This window comes from Euleptes europaea, chromosome 5 (genome assembly GCF_029931775.1).
Source record: "Euleptes europaea isolate rEulEur1 chromosome 5, rEulEur1.hap1, whole genome shotgun sequence".
Classification (NCBI taxonomy): Eukaryota; Metazoa; Chordata; class Lepidosauria; order Squamata; family Sphaerodactylidae; genus Euleptes; species Euleptes europaea.
Window position 1 is genome coordinate 69,803,808 of NC_079316.1, and position 25,756 is coordinate 69,829,563.

Genomic DNA, 25,756 nt, shown 5'->3' on the forward strand with positions numbered 1-25,756 from the left:
GTCAGCCTGGAAGCGTGTAGGTGGGAGGGGGAGAGAGAGTGAGAGCAAGAAGGAGAGAGAGACACACACAGAGAGAGAGAAGAAGAGAGGTAAAGAGCATAAATGCACTGGTTGAATTGCTGGGAAGCTTTAGGACCAATAATTAGAGATCTCAGGAGAGCTGCTTCTCAGAATGTGCTGCTTTCTTTAGAAGGAGATCGTGGCTCAATCCTGGTGATTAAAAAAAAATCTTTCTCATAGTTTGATGGGCATTCCCAGTGCTTTTGTGCATGTCTCTAAAAAGCGTTGACGTGGAAAGAAGCAGCAGCGGGGGGGGGGGGGAACTGCAGCTCTTCTAAAAATACTGAGGGCATGCAGGAGTGTGAGCAGGCTGGGGAGGAGGAGGAGGGTGTGAGAGAGCCTCACACCATGCTTTCTGGATGCCAGCTGGGAACAGTTTTGGAAATGTTCCTCCTGTGAATGGAGGCACCATGAACATTTGGGAAGTGATCCTGGCTTTCTTAATTGTGGTGCTCATCCTCGTCTCGTTGCTGTCCAACGTGCTGGTGCTGATCTGCTTTCTGTACAGCGCAGAGATCCGCAAGCAAGTCCCGGGATTGTTTATCCTCAACCTGACCTTCTGCAACTTGTTGATGACTGTTTTGAACATGCCCTTGACCCTGGCTGGGATCATTTACAAGAGCCCGCCGGGAGGAGAACAGCTTTGCTCGATCGTGGGTTTTCTGGAGACTTTCTTGACCACCAACTCCATGCTCAGCATGGCAGCGCTCAGCATAGACAGGTGGATAGCGGTGGTGTTTCCTCTGAACTACCATTCCAAGATGCGCTACAAAGATGCTGCGCTCATACTCAGCTACACGTGGTTGCACTCTGTGTCCTTCCCTATAGTGGCGACTTCTCTATCTTGGGTGGGTTTCCATCATCTTTATGCTTCCTGCACCCTGTACAACAAGAGACTGGAGGACAGGACACAGTTTATGATTTTCACTGGGGTCTTTCATTCCCTCAGCTTCCTCCTCTCCCTCATTGTCTTATGTTTCACATATCTAAAAGTGCTGAAGGTGGCACGCTTTCACTGTAAAAGGATTGACGTGATAACTATGCAGACCCTTGTGTTGCTGGTGGACATCCATCCCAGGTAAGGAGATACCCGTGTCCTTGACTGGCAAGGGCATGCACCACTGAGGATGCCTGAAGAATGGCAAGATTAGGTTCAATATCAGACTGAATTTGCATCCATCTGTATCTCATTATTTTAAAATTAGCACTTCCCTATTTCCAATCTGCATGTTTATATTCCTGATTCTCTTCATTGTTATACAGTTAATTGCTAATTATATCCTGCAAGTAGCAAAAAATATCATCCAGGAATCCTTGGGCATGTCTGGGAGCTGCAGGGCAATCAAAAAGCTTGTACATGAATGTATTCCCTTTTGGAGTATGTTTCTGAATCTTTGCTATTTTCACTTAGCAATGAACAGATCCATGCCTGTTCATTAAAGTCCTGTTCATTTTTTAATATGAACTGAATCAAACTACAAACTACAATTACTTCTGTCCTTTAAGACTTTGCATTGGGGAAAATAGCATACAAAATGCCATTCTGTTGCCTGTACTTTTTAAAAATGTCACTCTGGAGTCAATAACTTTATTTCCCTTGAAGGAAGGATGCCTAGAGAAATAATATTTCCAAAATAAACACAAGCAACTAACTAGGTACAAATATGTCCAAAATTGCCTAGATTCAAATGCATACAGACAGGCAAAGGAGTCTTGATTTAAATGTGCTCAAGATACATTAAATCAACTTATCCTTTTTGAAAAGATGACTTTCAAAACAAAGGGAGGGATTCTGGCTAACTTTACTGGTAGGGGACAGATAACAGAATTGGAAGGAGAAAAAAAGAGGAAAGAGCAGAGAGTTTTTTAAGGACACATGAGTCAGTGGACAGAGGAGCGATGTGTCATCAGGTACATGGCAGGGAGTAAGAAAGGCCACATCTGAAGGATAAAGGTTGTAGTTTGCTTCTGGTGTGAGGGAGAACCCACAGACCTCTGGCAAAAAAACTCACTGGGAGAAGCAGATGGAGGCAAGGTGACTTGCTCATAGTCTACATTTGTGTGTGGCAAGCTGAGGCAGCAGTCAGTGTTCTTGGGTGGCTTGTCATCATTAATAAGTCTGAGTTGATTTGTCATCTTTTGAAATAAATCGATAAAAGGGGTGGAAGTTTCTGTGTCGCACCAAGGGTTTCAGTGGAAGAGGGCATTTGGATCTAACTCTCTTTTTATGTGATGAAATGAACTTTCTTTTTTAAAAAAACCAGACAAAATAAAAGGAATTAAAATGCAGAAATATTCAGAAAGAAGGGGAAATTATAATGCTTAGCATGCTTAAAGTGTTTTGGATCAGAGCATTTCATGCACATTGTCTTGGAATCCTTGCAATAGCCATGTATGATAGGCCAGAGTGATAATCTACAGGTGAAGGTTTTGAAAGAGGATTACTTAAACCCGCTTTGTGGACAGAAGACACATTCTGACCAGGGGCTTCCTGATTCACAGATGGGCCAATGTACAATACCAGCCCAAACAGTTAGCTAACTCAGGAAGACACTGGTCAGTGATGTTTGATCTGATGAGTAGCCTTTAGGGAGAAAAGGCTGGAAACCTGGAAAGTGGGCAATAAAATAGTTTTGAAATGGTGTCTGAACAGAAGATCCCATGGGAACAGCGTTAAGATGGGGTTAGGATGAATCAGGAGGGATAAGCTGTTGAGGGAAAAGACTGACTATTGGGAATTCTGGGTGTTAATGGTAGTAGATAAAAATAAGATCAAGGGAAGGAAACCTGGTGACAAAATCAATATGTTGAAGTAGGAGGTTTATCTAGGATGGCTGAACTCAAAAGTTTAACAGAGGCAATCATGGAATTGGGGGGGGGGTGTTAACATTTCCAAGGATGGTGTTATAAATGATATGGGCTTTCACCAGCCACAATGATAAGAAGGTTGTAGGGAAGTGGTGGAGTTGGGCATTATGGCATTCTTATGATTGCATCCCTGGATCAACATATGAGACCATGTACATGACATATTAAAGCAGTTTTAGCTAATGTTCAGAAAGAGAAGTGGGTATGTGGAGGGCTGAAGGAAGAAAGCATGGACAGAATAAATTTCCCTTGAAGCAGTTTTACTGAAGTACCTGGCCACATACCAGAACTGAACTTGGCCAGTACCTGCCCTCAGCACTTAATCACCAAGAGTCTGATGTACTGATTTTCATTAGCTAGAAGCAACCTTTCATTTAAAGATGGCATCAGCTCTTGGTGTTAACATTTCCTGTTCATAAGAGTACATAACAGAAATATTTGAATAAGTTGAGAAGTGTGGAAAGTCTGTTTCTTCCCCCAACTGACATTAACAATTTTTTTTCCATAAGTAGATTACTCTGGTTTGTCTGAATGGTTTATTTATATGTGGCTTATAAGGTTTCCCTTGCTTTTCCAATTGTTCTGCTGCCTGCCCAGTGCAAGCACTTACTGAAAACTCCTATGTTTTATCTTTTATATATTTCATTTCACTTGAAAACGGCGGCAAAATGGCAAAAAGAGAGAGCAGAAAAAGGTTCATCATATGAAAAAATACTTCACAAGGTTCTTTCCCTATAGCTGTAACTTAATACTAATCTTCATTTTTCATGTCTGCTCTATGTCTGTTGCTGAACAGTAGCATTCAATTGAGAATGTGACATCTGGCAATAGTTCCAAGCTAATTCCAAGTATAATTTATTTTCATTCCTCCGGTAATATGATACATTAATACTAAATTGCTAAACCAAGATAGCTAAAATGCCCTTTAATGGTAATTAGACACTTTCCATAATACCCCACTCCCTGATTGCCAATAATAAGATAAGCTGTAAATCCTTCCTGAATATATTTTTGGTAACAAAAACTGTGACTATATTTGTGAGGTCAGAATGCACAGGGTCATTGACTGCATCGTTCATGTTTTGGAATTAATTGTGTATCACACTGTACATTTATCAACAGAACTTTCCCCAGTGTTTCACAGCTGTATGCAGCTGAACAGTTTTAAGTAGGGAGTTGTCCTTTTGGTGTCTAACGCGTATTTAAGCTAGAGCAGTTGATATAGTAAAGTGCTGTGATGGTACTCCTGGGAGGTATATGTAAGGACAAGAAACCTTTGACAGCATGTGCAAGCTTTCCCTCTGACTCCTTAGCTAGCAGTGTAAGGGGGAAAATGTGAAAACCCTAATTCTTATCTTGCAAATAAACTTTTCTTCCAATTGTGACATGACCATGCAAGAGGCATCACCTTCTCAGAGACTCCTGCCACTATTGCCTTCCTCAGCCATGCGTCCCCATGACTGTTCACACTAGAGACAAGCGTACCACATTCTCTGAGTGCGTGGTTCTGGTACCCAAGTTATATGAATATTGATATCATAATGCCACAATGCAAATGCAGGGGAGAATCCACAGTTGTCCAAGAGTGTTTGACTTGCCTCTCTAAGTGCCTAACTGTGCATTACCGTTTCCCCCAGGAATGACTCCAGGTTACACGGAGGGGTGTGGTCTGCAATTTCACAACTCAGATATACGTGGGACCATTTTTTAATGGGGACTGCTACTCATGAAGAGAGGGGACTTAGACCTTTCCCCAGCCATTTTCTCAACCTGAAATGGCCTCAGGGGATGCTATTTGTCCAGCTCAGAACTTCTGAACCTGCCCCTCCACCTGACTTGGGGACATCCCTGGGGAAAACACGAAGTGTAGTTTAGCCATTTTAAGGGTTGTTTCCTTCAGAGCAGTTTTATTTCAGCTGCCACTACATTCCTGAGAGCAGGTAGTGAATCAGAAAGGACAGCATTTTCGCCCACCTTGTGTCATCTCCCTCTTTCCACCCACTCAGAATTGTGAAGCCACAGCTAATCAGCAAGCCCGATCATTCGTTGTGTGCCGGCAACATTTCAATAGCAATCACGTTCTACTGAATTTTAAGATCTCTTCGGTACCTCTGCTTCCCAAATGTAAGAGATGTGTGTAACAGTGTCAGTGCAATCTGAAAATTAACGCAAAAGAATTCCAAAATTTGATGTGGGAAAACTTTTGGTTATTTGGCCCCACAGTACAGTGCCCTCATACTTATCCAAATGATCTGGGAGGCATTCAATATGAATGTCAAATGTTTGTTTAAACAGGATTGGGATCCCACAGGACCACACAGACAACATTATACAAGGGACATTATAATAACAATTCATTCAGGTAAGAACCATGAGTTGAAAAAAAATCATACATTTTGGATTCTATATTATATCAATTCAAATATATAATCTGCAATAAGGGTTATATCCAGCAATCTGTCAATGGCAGGTGCTGATGCTCAAGGATTTTCCTACCATCAGTAGTCCCATTGTCCCCAAGAATGCTGTCTCCCAGGTGTGTGGGATCTGTGTAGACCAGGGCTGCCATGGTCCCTGAGACAAAGAATCTCTCTGACCCGCCCCCCACACACATACACTTAGACCCAGCTCAATCATATGAAATAACTCACATGTTGGGCTTAAAAACCCCAACATGTATTCAACAGGTAACTTCCAGGAAGCATTTTAGAAGAAGAAGAGTTGGTTTTTATATGCCAACTTTCACTACCACTTAAGGAAGGATCAAACTGGCTTACAATCACCTTCCCTTCTCCTCCTCACAACAGACACCCTGTGAGGTAGGTGGGGCTGAGAGAGCTGTGACTAGCCCAAGGTCACCCACCTGGCTTTGTGTGTAGGAGTGGGGAAACAGATCCAGTGCACTAGATTAGCCTCCGCCGCTCATGTGGAGGAGTGGGGAATCAAACCCTGTTCTCCAGATCACTGCTCCAAACTACTGCTCTTAACCACACCGTGCTGGCTCCTTTTAATAAATAATATTACCAGAAACAAGAGGTTCGATTAAGTGCAGTTTGATTTTATGTATGTCCTGACCTGAATAGCTCCAGGCTAGCCTGATCTCAGAAGCCAAGCAAAGTTGGCCCTGGCTAGTACAGGTTGAGTATCCCTTATCTGGACATCCGATATTCAGACTGATCCCAAAACCAGACGTTTTGAGATGGCATGCAGGCGTTACTCACAGGAGCTCAGCAGCATGCCAATTTGCTTTCCGATAATTCAATGTACAGAAAATTATTAAAAATATTGTTTAAAATTACTTTCAGGCTATGTGTGTAAAGTACATATAAGGCATATATAAAACATAAATGAATTTTGTGATTTGACTTGGGTCCCATCCCCCAAATATCTCATTATGTGTATGCAAATATTCCAAAATACAGAAAGATCCGAAATACGGACCAGTTCTGGTCCCAAGCGGTTTGGATAAGGGATACTCATCCTGTATTTGGATGGGAGACCTCCATGGAATACCAGGGTTGTGATGCGGAGGCAGGGAATGGCAAACCACCTCTGAAGGTCGCTTGTCTTGAAAACCCTACAGGTCGCCATTAGGGCTGTCAAAAAAAAAAATTCGGTACAATTCGGATTCGGCCGAATTTGGCCCTTGTGGGTTCGGTACGTGCCGAAGTCCGAACTCCCCCACTTCGGATCCGTTCAATTCGGCGGGAATTCAAAGTTCGGAAACAAGTTCGGCCGAATAAAGCCATTAAAAACACAACCGCGCCTTTCCGCGGCTCTGGGGGGGGCATTTTTGGGCTTAGAGGTCCCAAACTTTTGGCAGAGCTTCAAAGGACGTTTATTGAAAGACTCCCCAAGTTTTGTAAAGATTGGGTCATGGGGGGCTGAGATATGGGCCCTGAAAGGGGTCCCCCCACCCTTGCATCTCTCAGCAGAGCTTGCCGCCCACGCACAAAGCTCCCAGCCCCGACAACAGCGGAGAAAATAGCAAAACAACTGCAAACACAACCTTGTTAAACAACACCTTTGCAACACACAACTGAAACCTCCCCCCTCAAACCAGGGAGCGAGAGACTCGAGGGGGAACACACACCCCAGGCAGAACCGACGAAAGCCCCCTTTGGCTTCCCCCCCACCCACAGAAACTGCTCCCTCCCCACACACACACAGACTCTGCTTTCCCCCCCACACACACACATACACAGGAGAAAAATTATAGATTAAAGCCCCCAAAGGGGTCTTACTGTGGCTGTCTTCTGTTCCATCAAGAGGGGCTGTAATCCAAGATGATTCCAATTAGGCACGGAACGTTTTGCTCTGGAGAGGAGATGCACACACACAGGATCGGCTGCTCCATTCATCCCAATAGGGAAAAGGGGAAAGGGGAAAGGGGAAAGCCCATATCTCGGGACCCCCTGACCCAATGTTCACAAAACTTGGGGAGTATCTTAAGAACACTGGTCTGAAACTCCGCTCAAAGTTTGGGATCTGCACCCCCAAAAATGCGCCCCCTGCAGCCATGGAAAGAGAAAAGGGGGGAGGCGATATTTCTGCCCCCACTGAACCCATCTTTACAAAACTTGGGTAGTATCTTAAGAATAATTCACTGAAGCTATGCTAAAGGTTTGGGGGCTATATCCCCAAAAAAGCGTCCCCTGCAGCCACATAAATGGAAAAGGGGGGAGGGAAAAGGGGGAGAGCCCATATCTCGAGACCCCCTGACCCAATGTTTACAAAACTTGGGGGGTATCTTAAGAACACTGGTCTGAAACTCCGCTCAAAGTTTGGGATCTGTACCCCCAAAAATGCGCCCCCTGCAGCCATGGAAAGAAAAAGGGGGGAGCCCATATCTCGGGACCCCCTGACCCAATGTTCACAAAACTTGGGGGGTATCTTAAGAACACTGGTCTGAAACTCTGCTCAAAGTTTGGGATTTGTACCCCCAAAAATGCGCCCCCTGCAGCCATGGAAAGAAAAAGGGGGAACCCATATCTCGGTACCCCCTGACCCAATGTTTACAAAACTTGGGGGGTACCTTAAGAAGCTTCATCTGAAGTTCCAGTGAAAGTTTTGTGTCTGTACCCCAAAAAATGCGCCCCCTGCAGCCACAGAAAGGAGCAAATGTGCACAAGCACCCCACACACACACACGAGGATTTCGCTCTCTCTCTCTCTCTCCCTGGCCGGGCCGCACATCAGCTGATTCCTCCAGTACTCAATCCTGACTGATTGGCCAGAAGAAGACCCAGCTTGCCCACCGATTGGCCGGGGGAGGAGAATGCTGCTTACTGACGGTTATGCTGCTTACTGACGGCCGAATTTGCCGAATTTATTCGCGAACTCCCGAACTCGCTGAATTCGGCCCCCCCGGTTGCCCGCCAGTTGTGAGTTCGGATCCGTCCGAACAGAAAAGCACCGAATCAGGGGAAATTCGGTTGATTTTCAGTTCGGGCCGAACCGAATTGACAGACCTAGTCGCCATAAATCAGCTGTGACCTGAAAGAAAGAAAAAAAAAGACTAAAAGCCATCAAGAAAATGAGCAGCAGTTTATAGCATGCCATGGAACAATAGAAAATAAGAGTATTTTCCTGCTGTTTTTCTTGATCTCTGGGACCTCCAGCAACTGTACTGTTCCATTAGGGAAAAAAGCAACAATGGTGTATTTTATGGGGGATTTTAAATATGAGAATTTAGGTTAGATCATGCAAAACAAGTTTCAGTTTGCACCTAGAGCTACTAGCACCAAGAACTTGTTATAGCAGCTCTGCCTTGAAAATGTGACTCCCAGCAGCTGTTTGAAACTGTCTCTTATTTAGGTCACTTGCATGTGGGCTATTTGACCACATTGGATGCTATTGGGAAGCAGCTTCCCACTCCCCCCACTTCTCCACTGCATCATGGTGCTTCTGTGCACTTCCCAGGTTTTCCCTGCCTTTTCTGATCTTCTCCAAACTGCTTTGCTGCCATGTTTTGGGAAACAGTACAGCAAAGCCGGAGGGCATCCATATGCTAGGATCTTGTCCCTCACACCCACATCAGCACCATATTCCTCTCCCCTGTCCTCTGCAGTGAACATTCCCTCTTGCAACCAGAAGGCATTACTTTTCGTAACCTTGCAATCCACACATCTTTGACCTATCATTATAGCATTATAACATTAACACAATCTGTCTACCAGATTCTCTAAATTCCCAGCTTTTATTTTTTGTAAAAAAAAAAAAAGGATTAAGGGTTTAAACGCATGGTTTGCTTTAGCCTCCTTTATTCCCTGTTTCAGCCAGGATCAAACGCATGTGTTTTCACCAAATGTGTGTTCGATCCTGACTGAATCCTGGTTGAAACAGGGAATAAAGGAGGCTAATGCGACCATGCGTTTTTGCCCTAAGTCTCTAGTCCCTTTCATTTTGGGTAGTAGACCAATGGTCATAACACTGTAATGGTATATCGATGCTTTAAAAAAGCCCTTGTGCAGCTCAGACACTGGCTCCCAGTGAGGTGTAGTGGTTAAGAGTGGTGGTTTGGAGTGGTGGAGTCTGGTCTGGAAAACTGGGTTTGGTTCCCCACTCCTCCACATGAGTGGTGGACTCTAATCTGGTGAACTGGATTTGTTTCCCCACTCCTACATACAAAGCCAGCTGGGTGGCTTTGGGCTAGTCACAGTTCTACTAAGAGCTCTCTCAGCCCCACCTACCTCACAAGGTGTCTGTTGTGGAGAGGGGGTGTGGCTCAGTGGCAGAGCATCTCCTTACCATGCAAAAGGTCTCTGGTTCAACCCCTGGCATTTCCAGTTGAAAGGTCCAGGCAGTAGGTGATGTGAAAGACCTCTGACTGAGACCCTGGAGAGCTGCTGCCAGTCTACTGACTCTGATGGACCAATGGTCTGACTCAGTATAAGGCAGTTTCTTGTGTTCATGGGCGGGGAGGAGAGGCTCATACATTCTTCTCTGCACCTTTTCCCAACCAGGAATGATGCTGAGGAGATTTCACTTTTTAGCTGCAATGCACACAGATAATTTTGCTTAACATCTCTGAACAAGTTTCTTAAACCTTTCCTCATTTTCTTTCCCATCTTGCCTCCCATACAGCAAATCCAATCTACATGTAAAAGCTTTCTCTTTCTATAAATACACCCAGAGGAGGAGGATGCCAGCAGTTGAAGGGAATCCAGTAACCTAATAAAACAAGGAACACTAGGCCTTCCCCCAAGGAGACTAGACTTTTGTGTTTCTTTCATTATTAATTATAATAATTATGAAAATAGGGTGTTCCATAATTATTGCAATTAATATGAAAATGAAACAAATTCCTGATTCACTCATTTCATCCAGAGTACTGCTATTTGTCCTGGCAGCCAAGAAAATATAAGAGAAAGCTCTATCTGAAGGGTGAAACATGGATTTGGTTATTTTGATGATGTTATTTATGATTTATGTTTAGGGTTGCCAGGTCCCTCTTCGCTACCAGCGGGAGATTTTTTGGGGCAGAGCTTGAGGAGGGCGGGGTTTGGGGAGGGGAAGGATTTCAATGCCATAGAGTCCAATTACCAAAGCAGCCATTTTCTCCAGGTGAACTGATCTCTACCAGCTGGAGGTCAGTTGTAATAGCAGGAGATCTCCAGCTAGTACCTGGAGGTTATGAGAAACACTAGCACAAGGCTCAAAGATTGCAAATTCTATATTACAAAATTAACTATACAAAAGACATAGTGAATAATGTGTCCATACACCAAAGGTAACAGTGCAATGATGACAATACAAACAAATAACAATCACACTCAATATGATCTCTATGTACAATGACAATTCACGTGCGCAAAGCAGCGCTAGATGACAAAAGTTCTGATTTACTTATACCAGCCACGAAGGCTATATACACAGAAATAAAGCTTCAAAAGAAGTCTCTGCAGCCATAGGGGAAAGTTGGAACGCTTCCCAGGTTGTTGTTCGCATTTTCGTCACTAGGGGCTTCATCAGCACAATAGGCTCCTTGAAGCCCCATAGGGCTTATCTTTTTTGCTCTGCCTCCCTGGGCTGATAAGATTCACAGAGACTTCTTTTGAAGCTTTATTTCTGTGTATATAGCCTTCATGGCTGGTATAAGTAAATCAGAACTTTTGTCATCTAGCGCTGCTTTGCGCACTTCAATTGTCATTGTACATAGAAATCATATTGAGTGTGATTGTTATTTGTTTGTATTGTCATCATTGCACTGTTACCTTTGGTGTATGGACACATTATTCACTATGTCTTTTGTATAGTTAATTTTGTAATATAGAATTTGCAATCTTTGAGCCTTGTGCTAGTGTTTCTCATTACCTTATTAGTATAGCATAGGTGTTAATTTCTCTCCAGTACCTGGAGGTTGGCAACCCTATTTATATTTTATCTTCTTTTCAATTGATTATAATGGCCTTTGGCTAAAAGCAGTAAATGCTGTTATTCATTCATGTGTTCAATATGAAAAGAAAACACATTACCCATCTAAACAGCCTATAATGAGGGAAAACATTATTTTATTTCATTTTGTTATGCTTCCTTTCATTATTGCAGTCTCCGCCTTTATTGGTTTTACTTTTACAAGGCGGGCAGTATTTTCTAATAATGGCACAAAGAGAAAGCACAGAGTTCCTTAAGGAGAGGGGGACAGAGGCTCTGGGTTCTGGGCTTTCTTACTTGATTGCAAGCTACAGCCACTAGAATTACTTACACATGTAATGTGTTCCAGTTGTAAAAGATAATGGGGTAGCAATTTATCTTCCTCTTTCCTCCCAGTGCCTGCTAGGGTTTCCAGCTCCGGGTTGGGAAATACATTGAGATTTTGGGGGCAGAGCCTGAGGAGAGCAGGGTTTGGGGAGGGGAGGAATTTCAATGCCATAGAGTCCAATTGCCAAAGCAACCAATTTCTCCAGGTGAACTGATCTCTATCGGCTGGAGATCAGTTCTAATAGCAGGAGCTCTCCTGGAGGTTGGCAACCCTAATGCCTGCCCTGCTGTGCCAAATTTCCCATTGCAGTCTGCACTTGCCTGCTGCTTTCCAAACCTTATCCTTTGTCCAAACAAATCTACCTCAAGGTCCTTCTCCTACTGCCTGCCTGCCCAGATGTCTTACCCTCCTTGTGCCACCAAATGCCCTTTCCTTGTCGGTTTGCCTCTTTTTCATGTTTTTTCATCTAAGTGGCTGCAGTGTTGTCCATGTTACTGTTTGGAATCTTTCCTATCAGTTCTCCTGTGTACTTTAATGTCAAAAATTGCCTTTCATCACCTCAAAGTGTGTGTGTATGGGGGGGGGATTTATTCTATCTGTCTGCAATTTGGCTGTGGGAGTTTCCTTGGGGAATACAACAATCCCCCTGAGTTTTGTCTGATTTGGATAGAAAACCATGAAGGTAGAGACCTTGTAAAAGGGAATGTCTTCCATTTAAACCAGTGCGGAATAATAATAAAATGGATCTATGAAAACAAAACAATAATGAAAGAAATAATAGTTAAAAAAGAACCCAGTAATGAAACAGTCTGTTTTGAAATTAATAACAAAAAGATGAAACAAAATGAAACAAAATCCCATGCACAGGTCTAATGAAGACCCCAATAAGCCCCAAGCATTACTCTTCAGACACAGCAGCATGTGCCAACATTTTCCTTTGCCCACTGGAGCTTGACTGATTTGTGTGCTACCCACTACCCTTCTGATGGCATCACAGCAAATCTACATCAACAGTGTGATATGAAAAAGTCATAGAAGATCATATGTCTGGTTCTAACTTTTTAGTCTTCATTCAATTGAGATGGAATGCTTATTCCTCACTGCAGGAACTTTACTATCTAATATCAGACAGACAGGAGGAAAGGTCCCTGTCTTATAAATAAGTGAAGAAGAAGTGAGCTGTGACTCACGAAAGCTCATACCCTGCCACAAATTTTGTTAGTCTTTAAGGTGCTACAGGACTCTTGCTCTTTTCTACTGCTACAAACAAACACAGCTACCCATCATTATAAATTATTAAAATTCTCACTGACAGAATACCGTATATACTCGGGTATAAGCCGACCCGAGTATAAGCCGACCCCCCAAATTTGAGGCCAGAAAAGGGAATTTCTGATTGACCCGCGTATAAGCCGAGGGTCAATAAGAAATTCCTTTACCGGCAATGCTGCGCTGTAAAATGGCGGCCGCCATTTTAGAGCGCAGGCCCCCTGCCCCTTGTCGCCCTCCCGCCAGCCTCCCGGGCCCTCCCGACCCACCCCAACCCACCCCGACCGCAGTGCTATCCAAGAGGGGGAGGGGGAAGAGCCCCTGAACCCCCTACTCACCCAGAGAGGCGGCAAATCAGCGGCGGCGGCGCTGCCTTCCTGGGCTGGCAGGAGGCCCCTCCAGGCCGCTGCCGGCCGGAGGAAGGCGCCTGGGCGCGTGGGCGGCAGCGGTGCGGCCGGCAGGGGGCTCCTGCCGGCCCAGGAAGGTCCTTGCCGGCCGGAGGAAGGCGCCCGGGCGATGGTGGCGGTGATGGCGGTAAGTTCCCCACTCCCCTCCCCTACCGTATTGACCCGCGTATAAGCTGAGTTTGGCTTTTTCAGCCCTTTTTTTGGGCTGAAAAACTCGGCTTATACGCGAGTATATACGGTAAGCAAGGAGTAGCTTTGGGCTCCTCAAGAATGGGAGGCAGCAGATCACAGAGGACTAATAACTTTCCATCATTGTTTCTGAAAGTCATTAATTTTTTAAAGTATGGATTCAGTAAAACTATATTAAGGAACAGGTTTCAATTTTTTGCCATCCAACTGCACAGACCTACCTGAGAGGTGACACCATGTGAGTTTGCTTCGCTGCTCATAATCATAATATATGGTACTTCTGTGAATGGTTCAGGATTAGCAATGTTACATTTTTAATCTAATGTATTTTAATCTCATTTATTTATTTAATCTCATTTATTTGTGTGTGCATGCCATCAAGTCACAGCTGACTTATGGTGACTCTGAAGGGTTTTCAAGGCATGGATGTTTGGAGGTGGTTTGCCATTGCTCACCTCCCCATCATTAGCCTGGTAGTCCTTGGAGGTCGCCCATCCACGTTTTAACCAGGGCCAAACCCTGCTTTGCTTCTGAGATCTGAAAAGATCAGGCTAGCCTAGGGCTATCCAGGTCATAGCAGTTTTTTCAAGCTATAAAAATTATGCGAGTGAGTTGCTTCTTGGTATTTGTATGTGTGAATTTTTAGGAATGTACAATTCAGGGCCTCCCACTGTCCTTTGGCATCCTTGGTGGATAGAGTTCAACATATCACATTCACAATAAACAGCAACCAACCTCTCATGCTAGCTGGGCCAGTGCAGCTCCATACAGTTACATGTAGAACCAGGACTTCAGGCAGGCAAATCTTCTTGTCTATCTCTCTCTAACTTACTAAGGGAGAGGAGAAGATCGCTGGTTAAGCTAAAAGCTGCTTTGATAAGATTTCACGAGAGCATGTGGTCTTGGAATATTTCTCCCAAGTATCTCACAACTGTTTAGGAATGTAGTCCTCTTGACTTGACATTGCTGGATTTGTGCAAGATCCCCCTTTCTCGACTCTGGTTGTACAAGGTCTGAGGTTGAGAGCCATTATGGTGTAGTGGTTAAGAGTGGTGGACTCTAATATAGTGAACTGGGTTGGTTTCTCCACTCCTCCACATGAAGAAGAAGAGTTGGTTTTATATGCTGACTTTCTCTACCACTTAAGGGAGACTCAAACCGGCTTACAATCACCTTCCCTTCCCCTCCCCACAACAGACACCCTGTGAGGTAGGTGGGGCTGAGAAAGCTCTAACAGAGCTGTAACTTGCCCAAGGTCACCCAGCTGGCTTTGTGTGTAGGAGTGGGGAAACAAATCCAGTGCACCAGATTAGCCTCCACCACTCATGTGGAGGAGTGGGGAATCAAACCCAGTTCTCCAGATCAGACTCCACCGCTTCAACCACCACACTTAACCACTACACCACACTGGCTACTGGGTGACCTTGGGCTAGTCACAGTTCTCTCAGAACTCTCTCAGTCCCACTAGGGCTGTGTATATCAATAAAACTGAACCAAAAATAAATCCAAAATTAGCCATTTTGGCAATATTCGGGTTTGGTTTCAGTTGAGTACCAAACATGGGAATCTGCCCGAAGCCGAATAGTCAATTCCCAAAAAACTGAATAGATATTCAGCTTTGGTTTCAGCTATTCGCCTTTGCTCAGATGCATGGCTCTGTGCTTTCTCCCATTTTTCTATCTTTGACTGGTTTTGTTAGGACCCCATAGAAATCTTTTGATTTCCCTATGTTGTCATTGTCAGTGGTCTCAGTCCACACATCCTTGTTGCTCATGTGGATGAGCTGTTTGTTTCTTTTCTTTCTTGACTATTTCATATATTTATATACTGTGTTCTCCCACAGATTGAGGCAGTTTACAGTTAAAATCCCATATAATGGGATAATGAAAATACAAATACAAAAATAATGCAGACCCACCATAAAACAGCACAAAATTACAAATAAATGTAAAGCAGCTGACTGTAAAACATTACATTTCAACATTACCCACAACATTCCTCAATAAAAGCAACAGTAAAAATCCTCATAAAAGCAGTAGTGGTAAAATTCCACACAGAGCTCTAAATGTTCAATAAATGCAGATCCGTTTGCTGATTTCAAAATAGTCATAGCTAGAGAGTAGTATAGATGAATTAAAACTTTAAAAGTCAACCATTTACAAAACTATTTGAACTGAACCCTGTATAGACAGCCCATTTAGGCCTTTGACCACCAGTAGAATATGTCGTGTATAATCTGGAGCAGTTGAAGTATACAAACCTTTTCCCAAGACAACACTCTGCAGATAATTTTATAGTAGTCCAACAAGGATGTTATCAATGCACATGTGACTGTGGCCCCTGGAATCTGCCTTATCCAGACATACCAAGTTTTAAGAATGTACACATGAAAATTAAGCACCAGTGCTGCATTCAGGAGCAGACCCCCAACAATAAACATGCTCCTTCCGGGGGGTGGGGAGCGTACAACCCCAATCCAATGCAGGTTGAATATCTATTCCTGGATAAACTTACCCCCCCACACACACACACGTTTTGTCTGGATTTAATTCCAGTCTGTTCATCCTCTTTCAGTCCTTTACAGCTTCCAGCTAAGCTCATTCACCCTTTCCCTGGATCTTGATGGAAAGATCTCTGCCAGGACTAGCAGGTAGATAACAAATATCATGGAATTACAAGCTGGATCCTTGTGGGGAACCAACAGAGCTGTGGCCAAGGAGCTGAGCAAAAGTTTCCTAGCACCACCTTTTGAAATCTACCCTCCAGAAAGGATGAAAAGTAATCTAATAACAGTTAGGCCCATTTCCACCAGATGGTTCAGAAGGATAACACAGTTGAGTTGTGCTAAGGGATGTCATAGGTTCCATTCTATTTATCACTACTGAGTGGGGTCATCCAGAGTATCTAGAACCAGAGCCAGATGGGGGCTCTGACAACAGTCCCACAACCACTGTAAAGGTGGGGCAGTAAGGTGGGCCACAGATACTTGGTATATCTGTGGGGTCTGGCTTTCTCAGGGTGGCAGAAGCAGGTGGTAAGCTGGCAACACTGTGGCTTCAAGCCCTGGCAGCCAGAAACCAAACCAATGTCCATATGGCCCAGTGGCAGCTTAATGGGGCCGGGCCCATGGAAGATGTAAGAGCAACGTTGGCCACAAAGGAGCATAGATCATTCCCAATCCTTTCCCAGGGATAGGAAGTCACACCTGGGATTGGCAGGGACTGTGAAGAGCTATTTAAGCTCCTCCAGTCCAGAGCTAAGCCAAACATGGTTGGGGGCTACTCTATCTCCATTGAGCTAGCTCAAAGAGAAGGACAAAAAAGTCCTGACAGGAGGAGGAGGACCAGGGTAAAGATTCAACTTGATCCTCTCCCAGTTTGAGGCCTCTAGAGGGCCTTCTCTCTGAAGAGGTGGATGTGAAACACAGTTGCTCGATGACCCGCCAGTTATGGATCACTAGACTCCCTTTCCTCATGCTGTTAGATCTGGCCCATCTCCTCAAACAGAGATTTACCAGAAGCTGATAAGGCAGTATAAGCCAGGCCTAAATATCTGTCTTTATCTGGGCTTTTAATTTCACAGTGCATTCCTGAAAGGAATGCCTGCGCTGGGCTTAGGAGGAAACCCAGCGGCATTGCCGCCTCAGGAGGTTTTGGCATCACCAAAACCTCTACCCGGTGCAAAAAAAATGTGCAACCCTCATAGGGTTGCACGGGAGATATGCCAGCAAAAAGCAAAAAGCTGGAGTATCTCAAAAAAATAAAAAAGGGGTGTTCCCGAGCCAAAATGGCTCAGGAGGCTGACTAATGTTGGCTCCGCCCCCGGGTGGAGCCATTACGCCCCAGGAATGCCTCCCGGGGCGCCGTCATGCCTCCCGGCTCAGCGCCACAGCCTGTGCAGGCGGCCAGAGGCCAGCAGGAGGCTGTGGCAGCTTCTGGCCCCAGCACTGCTGCGGCGGTGGCTGGAGACCAGCGCCCGGGCCCGCATGCTGACACTGGGGCCACTCACGCCGGCGTGCACCTTCCGGGCACCGGTGGTGTGGTCCCCTGTGCCAGCAGAGGCTGGCAGAGGCCTCCTAAGGCTTTTTGGCCCAAATTTCAGGAATGGGCTGTCAGTCTCCTATTTTAAAAAGTTGTTTTTATGATCCACTTCTAGCCTAATGGCTATTTCATACACATAATTTTACGATGCATACTGTGCTTTTATGGTTTGATTTAATATTGATAATGTTGTTTTTAGGGTTGTATTTGTTTTTGGTTTGTGGTCCACCTCAAACAGATCTCTGGAGAGGTGGATTCATTTAAGGGAGAAGAAAGCTCAAAATGGAGATATTCAGTTCAAACCAGAAAGTTTACCATATTTGATAGCATCTCAAGAACTAACCCTGCTTTCCCTTCCCAGCTTTACTTTACTGCACCCTGCCATTTCAGGCTTATTTTGTCATGGGCAGTTTCTGATATGGGAAGTTAGCTGGACAACAGGGAAAATGCTGGATGCAACAGAACACAGAGAAGCAAAGAACCGGAGACTGCAGGGTTTATCTCTTCTCACCTGAATACCCCATTAATTTTTTAACCTTGAGTCCTCGCAAGTAAAACACCACCTTGAATAATAACTTAATTTACCGGGGGGGGGGGGGGACTGCTATTTCTGCCAAAACAAGGCATTTGTAAATTTTGAACAGCAAAATAAACAAAAAACAAATATAGCAAGATGGGTGTTATCTTGCCAATCCATGCAATAGAACACTTTGCATTATCTTTAAACTTTAATATTGAACTAACTTCGTTTGTTTGACTTTTCAGCATGCCACTGACCCCTCCCGACACAATCCTTCTTTTGTATTTATTTTGAGAAATGCAGCCTGAGAAAATTAGATAATAGTATGAAGGTTCATCCCCTAACTCAGTCCCTTTGATTTTCACCAGCATTTTGATCTAGGATGAGAAATCTATTCTATTCATTAAAAATATAAGGATCTTTTACCATAACATATTCACATAGGACAAGCTTGGAGTATGAAGTTAAATATGAAGAAAAAAGATGTCATATAGCTATTGAAGAGAATTATAATAACTTATTCACATAGGACAAGCTTGCAGTATGAAGTTAGGTATGAAGAAAAAAGATGTCATATAGCTATTGAAGAGAATTATACCGTATATACTCGTGTATAAGCCGAGTTTTTCAGCCCCCAAAAAAGGCTGAAAAATCCCAACTTGGCTTATACACGGGTCAATACGGTAATTGGGTGGTTTCTCTTTCAGAGCCGCTTGAATCGCGCTCCCGCCGGCCAGCTGATTCCTCCCCACCCACCCCCCAGCGCGCTCCCCCGGACAGCTGATTCCCCCCACCCCCAGCGCGCTCCCCCACCCCCCCAGCGCGCTCCAGCTGATTCCCCACCCCACCCCCCAGCGCGCTCCAGCTGATTCCCCACCCCACCCCCCCAGCGCGCTCCAGCTGATTGTCCCCCACCCCCCAGCACGCACCAGCTGATTCCCCACCCCCAGCGCGCTCCAGGGCGCTCCAGCCGACCAGCGCGCTCCCCCCACCCCCCCAGCGCGCTCCAGCGCGCTCCAGCTGATTCCCCCCACCCCACCCCCAGCGTGCTCCAAGGCGCTCCAGCCGAACAGCGCGCTCCCCCCACCCCCCCAGCGCGCTCCAGCGCGCTCCAGCTGATTCCCCCCACCCCACCCCCAGCGCGCTCCAGGGCGCTCCAGCCGACCAGCGCGCTCCCCCCCACCCCCCCAGCGCGCTCCAGCTAATTCCCCACCCCACCCCCAGCGCGCTCCAGGGCGCTCCAGCCGACCAGCGCGCTCCCCCCAACCCCCCAGCGCGCTCCCCCACCCCCCCCCAGCGTGCTCCCCCCACCCCCCCCAGCGCGCTCCAGCGCGCTCCAGCTGATTCCCCCCACCCCCACCGCACCGCACCTTCTGCTGTGTGGCAGCAGCGGCAGTTTCTTCCCCCCCACCTCACCAGGGCTGGTCCTCCCGTTCTACAGCTGATCCGCGGGCCTCCAGCGGGCCTTCTCTGGGCCTCTTCCTCCCGCTCTAAAATGGCGGCCGCCATTTTAGAGCGCCTCTCCCGGTGAGTAGGGGGTTCAGGGGTTCTTCCCCCTCCCCCCCTTGGATGGCACTTGGGTCGGGGTGGGTTGGGAGGGCCCGGGAGGCCGGTGGGAGGGCGGCCTGGGGCAGGGGCGAGACCATCCCTGCGCTCTAAAATGGCGGCCGCCATTTTAGAGCGCAGCATTACCGGTAAAGGGAATTTCTTATTGACCCTCGGCTTATACGCGGGTCAATAAGAAATTCCCTTTTCTGGCCTCAAATTTGGGGGGTCGGCTTATACTCGGGTCGGCTTATATCCGAGTATATACGGTAATAACTTATTTATTTACCGTGCACCCTTCAGTATATTTTTGCATCATTTTGGGTCTTAGGCAATAAAGGTTACAAGAGGGACCCAAGAGAACGTGTGTGTGTGTGGGAATCCCCTGTTGCCTCCTCCTCCCTTTGTCACCAGCTCTAGTTTACTTCTGCCTGCTTCAGCTCCCCCACTGCTAACTCTTAAGGTTGCCAACCTCCAGGTACTAGCTGGAGATCTTCTGGCATTACAACTGATCTCCAGCCGATAGAGATCAGTTCCCCTGGAGAAAATGGCTGCTTTGGTGATTGGACTCTATGGCACTGAAGTCCCTCCCTTCCCCAAACCCAGCCCTCCTCAGGCTCCACCCCAAAAACCTCCCACCGGTGGTGAAGAAAGACATGGCAACCCTAGTAACTCTGGTTTGGTCCCTCTAAGTTTACCTTCTCTCCCCCAGCTTCCCCCTGCCTCACCATTACTGGCTCACCTCCACCAGCTCCAGCTTCCTGCTGACGCCCCTTTCCTTACCTCTTCCTTCTAGTCACTGCCACCTCTGCCAACTCCCCCTGCAGGCCACCACAGCAACCAAAAATGCCACCCAAACTATGTTCACACATGTAACTATTCACTTTGATTTAAAATCAGGACTTTCTGCAAATTTCCCCTAAACTTGCAAAACCCAAAATTGTAGCTTTCTAGCCCCATAGTGCGGATTTACTTATCAACACTGGGACAGCACTTTAGATATGTTGGGGTAATGTATGCAAACTCTGAATGGTGATTTCCAGCATACTAGAAAGAAGTTTGTAAATTATGTAACTCATCAGTTCAGTGCTTTGCAGCTCTAAAACTGGGTTGGAAATAGTAAGCAAAACACATCTCTGCTTCTTCCAAGAATGCATGCATTGTAAAGATTTATCAGTCATGTAGATGTTCTTGTTTTACTCAGAGGAGTAAGATATTCAGCCTATACACTGCAAAGACATTCAAAATGATCCACAATTGGCCAGCAAGCATATTCATTTTTTCCTCCCTTGATTAAAACTGAGATTCAAACCTGAAAGGAGTAGCTCATAGGTGCAAGTCATTATAACATCGCACCTAAAGGAATGGCTTCATATGTGTGTGTGACGGTATGAGCTTATAGAGGAACTGCAGTTAAACATAGTTAAATGTCAAAGGCAACCTGAACTAAAAGTCTTGCTTCTGTGTAGCTCCCTTTGTTGTCTGCGTACAGAAATAGCACCGATTTCAGTGCCGTGTTTTATCAGGACATAGCTATTTTAAGACCCTAATGGCTTTTCACATGGCTGAAAAACAGCCCAGAATTGGCTCAAATCTGGACCACCTCAGGGCCAATTTCATGCCATGTATATTCAGTATTTCTGCACCAAACATGCAAGAACATAGTGATTATATCTGTCATGCACAGTTTTTGGGGGTGAGGGGAGATTGTAAATAAAAATGCATGGATCTACAAAGGACAGGAACCTGCAGAGGAAGAAGCTAGGCACTGTCATTTCATTCAGCAATCATTAGCAGAGATACCAAGGCACAGATTTTTTAAAAAGTCATAAAGATACTCACTTGATAGCACAATATGGGACCACTATATAGTTATGCATTGATTCAGAATGCATTGTGATCCAATCATCTTACAGCAGGTTTGCACAATATGACCACCAACCTGTCCATGGTCCACCTGCTATTTATGGTATCCCACCATGGGCTCGGTAAACTTTCAGCCTGCTTGGGACTGCAAAACTAGCAATGTTGAACAGAAGATTGGTTCTTGTAGGTTATCCGGGCTGTGTAACCGTGGTCTTGGAATTTTCTTTCCTGACGTTTCGCCAGCAACTGTGGCAGGCATCTTCAGAGTAGTAACACTGAAGGACAGTGTCTCTCAGTGTCAAGGGTGTAGAAGAGTCTACACCCTTGACACTGAGAGACACTGTCCTTCAGTGTTACTACTCTGAAGATGCCTGCCACAGTTGCTGGCGAAACGTCAGGAAAGAAAATTCCAAGACCACGGTTACACAGCCCGGATAACCTACAAGAACCAATGAACTCTGACCGTGAAAGCCTTCGACAATATTTTGAACAGAAGATCTTTCAGACAGTGCTATATTTGACTCTGATGAGCAGGTGATGGCACTCTGATGAGCAGGTGATGGCTTCAAACCACCCTTTCTCACAGTTGCAAAAACTTCATAATTTGGGTTGCCAGCTCCAGGTTGGGAAACACCTTGAGATTTTGGAGGTAGAGACTGAAGAGGGTGGGGTTTGGAGTGGGGAGGGACTTCAATGTCATAGAGTCCAATTGCCAAAGCAGCCATTTTCTCCAGAGGAACTGATCTCTATTGCCTGGAGATCAGTTGTAATAGCCAGAGATCTCCAGCCACCACTTGGAGGTTGGCAACCCTATTCATAATGGGCTGGATCGAAACTGGTCCTTACATGAGTGGAAAGCATTTTTACTCATACATGCTTTCCATACAGATGTTTTCCATGTTTTATCATCTCTTTCTCCTCTCACTGACCAAGTCATGCCAAGTCAAAGAAGCTTTTTCTGAAGTCTCCAGGAGATTCTTCCTGATATCTTTCTAGCACTTATTTCCTCCAAATCTCTGTTCCCTGTTAGCTATCACCTGTCTAGTTCGAGGTGGGGGAAGCTTAGGGTTGTCAACCTCCAGGTACAAGCTGGAGTTCTCCGGCTATTACAACTGATCCCCAACCAATAGAGATCAGTTTACCTGGAGGAAATGGCTGCTTTGGCAATTGGACTCTATGACATTGAAGTCCCTCCCCTCCCCAAACCCTGCCCTCCTCAGGATCCGCCCGAAACACCTCCTGCCAGTGGTGAAGAGGGACCTGGCAACCCTAGCGAAGCGGGAACATCCCATTGTCTCTAGCTAGACCTATTAGCATTTCTAAAAGAGTGGCTGAAGTGATGCAGGAATAGAATTGACTCCCCAACCCCACATGTTCTCAGCCAAAAAAGATGAACCTTTTAAAACAACAGGTGAAGGTTTTGCACAGTTCAAACCTCCAAAGAAAAATGCATTTCTTCATGCCTATTCAGAACTTCCACAGACCCATCTGGCTTAGGTGTTCAGAAGAAATAGAGCTGGGTGTCATCCACCTATTGGTGACACCTCACTCCAATAATAAGGAAAGGATCATATGTTGAACATTTAATTATACAAAGTAATTGTAAAGATTTTGTTTAGAATTTTGATATTGGTTTGAAACTAATGTAATGCATGTGAAGCAAGAAGATTTAAGAAGAATATTCTACAAGAAGTAGGACATTAGATATGATGAAACATCCTTCAAAATTAACTTAATCTAAAAGAGCTTAAAATAAAATCCATTTTATTTGATAATAATGTGTAGATATTAGGCTAGCTTTTGGAGTTATGGGAACACATTTTGTTGTCTCACAAAATCTTGACAACACGTCTGGTTTTGACAACACTCCAAACTTGAGTGGGATGCCAGAAATGACTGGTGCTAGGGTTGTCAACCTCCAGGTACTAGCTGGAGATCTCCTGCTTTTACAACTGAACTCCAGCCGATAGAGATCAGTTCACCTGGAAAAAAGGGCTGCTTTGGCAACTGGACTCTATGGCATTGAAGCCCCTCCCCTCCCCAAACCCCACCCTCCTCAGGCTCTGCCCCAAAAACCTCCCACCGGTTGCAAAGAGGGACCTGGCAACTCTAACTGGTGCACTGCGAACAACTTGGTGTTCAGTGCATTCTGAAGATAACCAAGTCCTTCTCCAATTATGACTAAAGGCAGGGAAAGATGATGGCCACCAAGAAGAGTTGCCAGCCAGGTCACCTTTCACCACTGGCAGGAGCTTCGTAGCTTCGTTGTGGTGGGGACTGGGGGGCGTGATCAGCGCAACAACGTCACTTCCTGAGTAAACCTGGAAGTGACGTTAATCGTCCTCCCTTTCAGCTGGCCTGATTCTGCCTGCTGCCCAGCTGAAAAACAGCTGGCAGCCCCCTTAATTGGCGGGCAGTTGCTCGCCATTACCTAGTATCTGGCAACCCTACCAAGGAAGGGAGAGCCAGGATGGCTGAGAAGCCAGGTGCCATGGCTGGAGAAAGCACTGCCCCGGTCATAATGCCACCTCAGGTGGCTGCTTTGCTGCTTGACCCATGAGATGGCACTGCAGGTGAGTTTGAATGCACTTCCTGTATTAACAAATTGCAATCAATGAGTTAAAAGCATGCTTTACTGTGCAATGTGGCCTTTGTCTTTTGTAATTTATGGGATCATGTTTTATCCTGTTATTTTTCTAAACATCCACAAGGTGTGTACTTCCTTGTATCAAGATTATATAATCAAACAACTGTATTTTGTACCAGAAACAAATAATGTGTCCATTCAAAACCTTGGAAATAAATATTATTATATAGATACAAAATGCACTTTCCATTCTTGTTTCCCCCCCGAGCATAAATATTAATGAATAGCAAGGAGTACTAGTGGAATTCTTTAGGACTTCCACCTGCCCTGATATGGATGCCATTTGACACAATGAGATTGCAAACTAAAGCAAATGATTTTCCTGACATGATTTGTTCTCAAGAGATTAGATGCTTTAAGACCTAGTAACACTCTACACAAATGGAATACCTGTTAGATAACTAAAACTACATGCAAAAATGCTGAAATGTTATTTGGAATTATAATTCATTGTTTTGTTTTGTTTTGTTTTGTTTTATGAAAAATACTACACAGTGTAAGAGAGCGGTGTCTAGAAGAGCAAAAGAGACGGAGACAACGAGCAACCAAGAAGATCAGCACCTTTATTGGCACTTTTATACTTTGCTTTGCACCATATGTAATCACAAGGTAAGGTTTAAACTAGCTAGTTGAATTGCATGTAAATAAATATAGACAGCAGATTATTCACTTCCAGGTTCTGGATTTTCAACATTTTGTTGAAATGGCAGAAGTTGCCGTCCCTAATTGCTCATATTTTATGGGGGGGCCCCATAGCAAATCATTTGTTAATGAAAAGGAAGTCAATCTACATCCCAATACGGCAATTTTTAATAGGAGCTGAGAAGAATATAGCCACACAGCAATCCTATAAATAACTAAATACATTTATTTAATACAATCCAAGACCTAAAAAATAAAATCCATATAATAATTCAGACTTTCAGTATCTAATAACTTTTGAGAAATGAAACATTTTAAAATTATAAAGAATTATACAATATCTTTATAAAAATTATAGCTAAAAAGCCTGTATATGGCTTACCCAAGTTTTCCTAGTCTTATAGGCTACCCAACCAAATGTGGAGACTTTGAAAGTGATATCTCGATTCTTCTCAGCTAGCATAACTGAGAAAAGAGTCCTATTTTTACCAGGATGGCAGGAAATTATGGGGTAATCAGAGTTTCCCTAATATGACTATAGATCTTTAAAAGATATGCTCAAGAGACTCAATATTCCCATCTCCACAGCGACCCTATTTGGGGTTTACTCACTGGTGTTAGACTGGAGTAACTGCATAGGATTGCACTCTTAGGGTCCCAGAAGATCAGACTGGACCAAACATCAAAAATATACCCTAAGGTACAAAAATGAGAGGCATTATTAGTTTTAGATATTTTAGAGTTGCTAAATATTTTCCTTTACAATTCATGAAAGTTTATATTTGCTTTGGGCTTAAGGTGCCAGAAAAAGTTATGTTTGTTGTTTCAAATAATTGAATTTTGGCTAGGGGTGGAATACACCCCAAATGCGATATGTGGATGTGTTCCCCCCCCCCAGAGGTTAGTTTGAGGGTTTATATTGGCCAACTTCTGTAAAGCATTGAATCACCTAGTGTTTGTCACCACTTTGTGACTGCACAGCTGGATACATCTTTTGCTC

The 25,756-nt window shown here is 44.8% G+C and overlaps 1 protein-coding gene across 1 annotated transcript in view; it reads left to right on the plus strand.

Annotated features, from left to right (window-relative positions):
• Positions 1-327: 327 nt before the first annotated feature.
• The window catches only part of GPR26 (G protein-coupled receptor 26), a 32,627-nt gene continuing 7,198 nt past the window's right edge, over positions 328-25,756 (plus strand). Inside the window, exons 1-2 of the mRNA XM_056850259.1 lie at positions 328-1,138; positions 24,610-24,723. Of these exons, the coding sequence (XP_056706237.1) occupies positions 420-1,138; positions 24,610-24,723 (833 nt within the window). The 5' untranslated portion in view covers positions 328-419. The remainder of the gene's footprint in view (positions 1,139-24,609; positions 24,724-25,756) is intronic.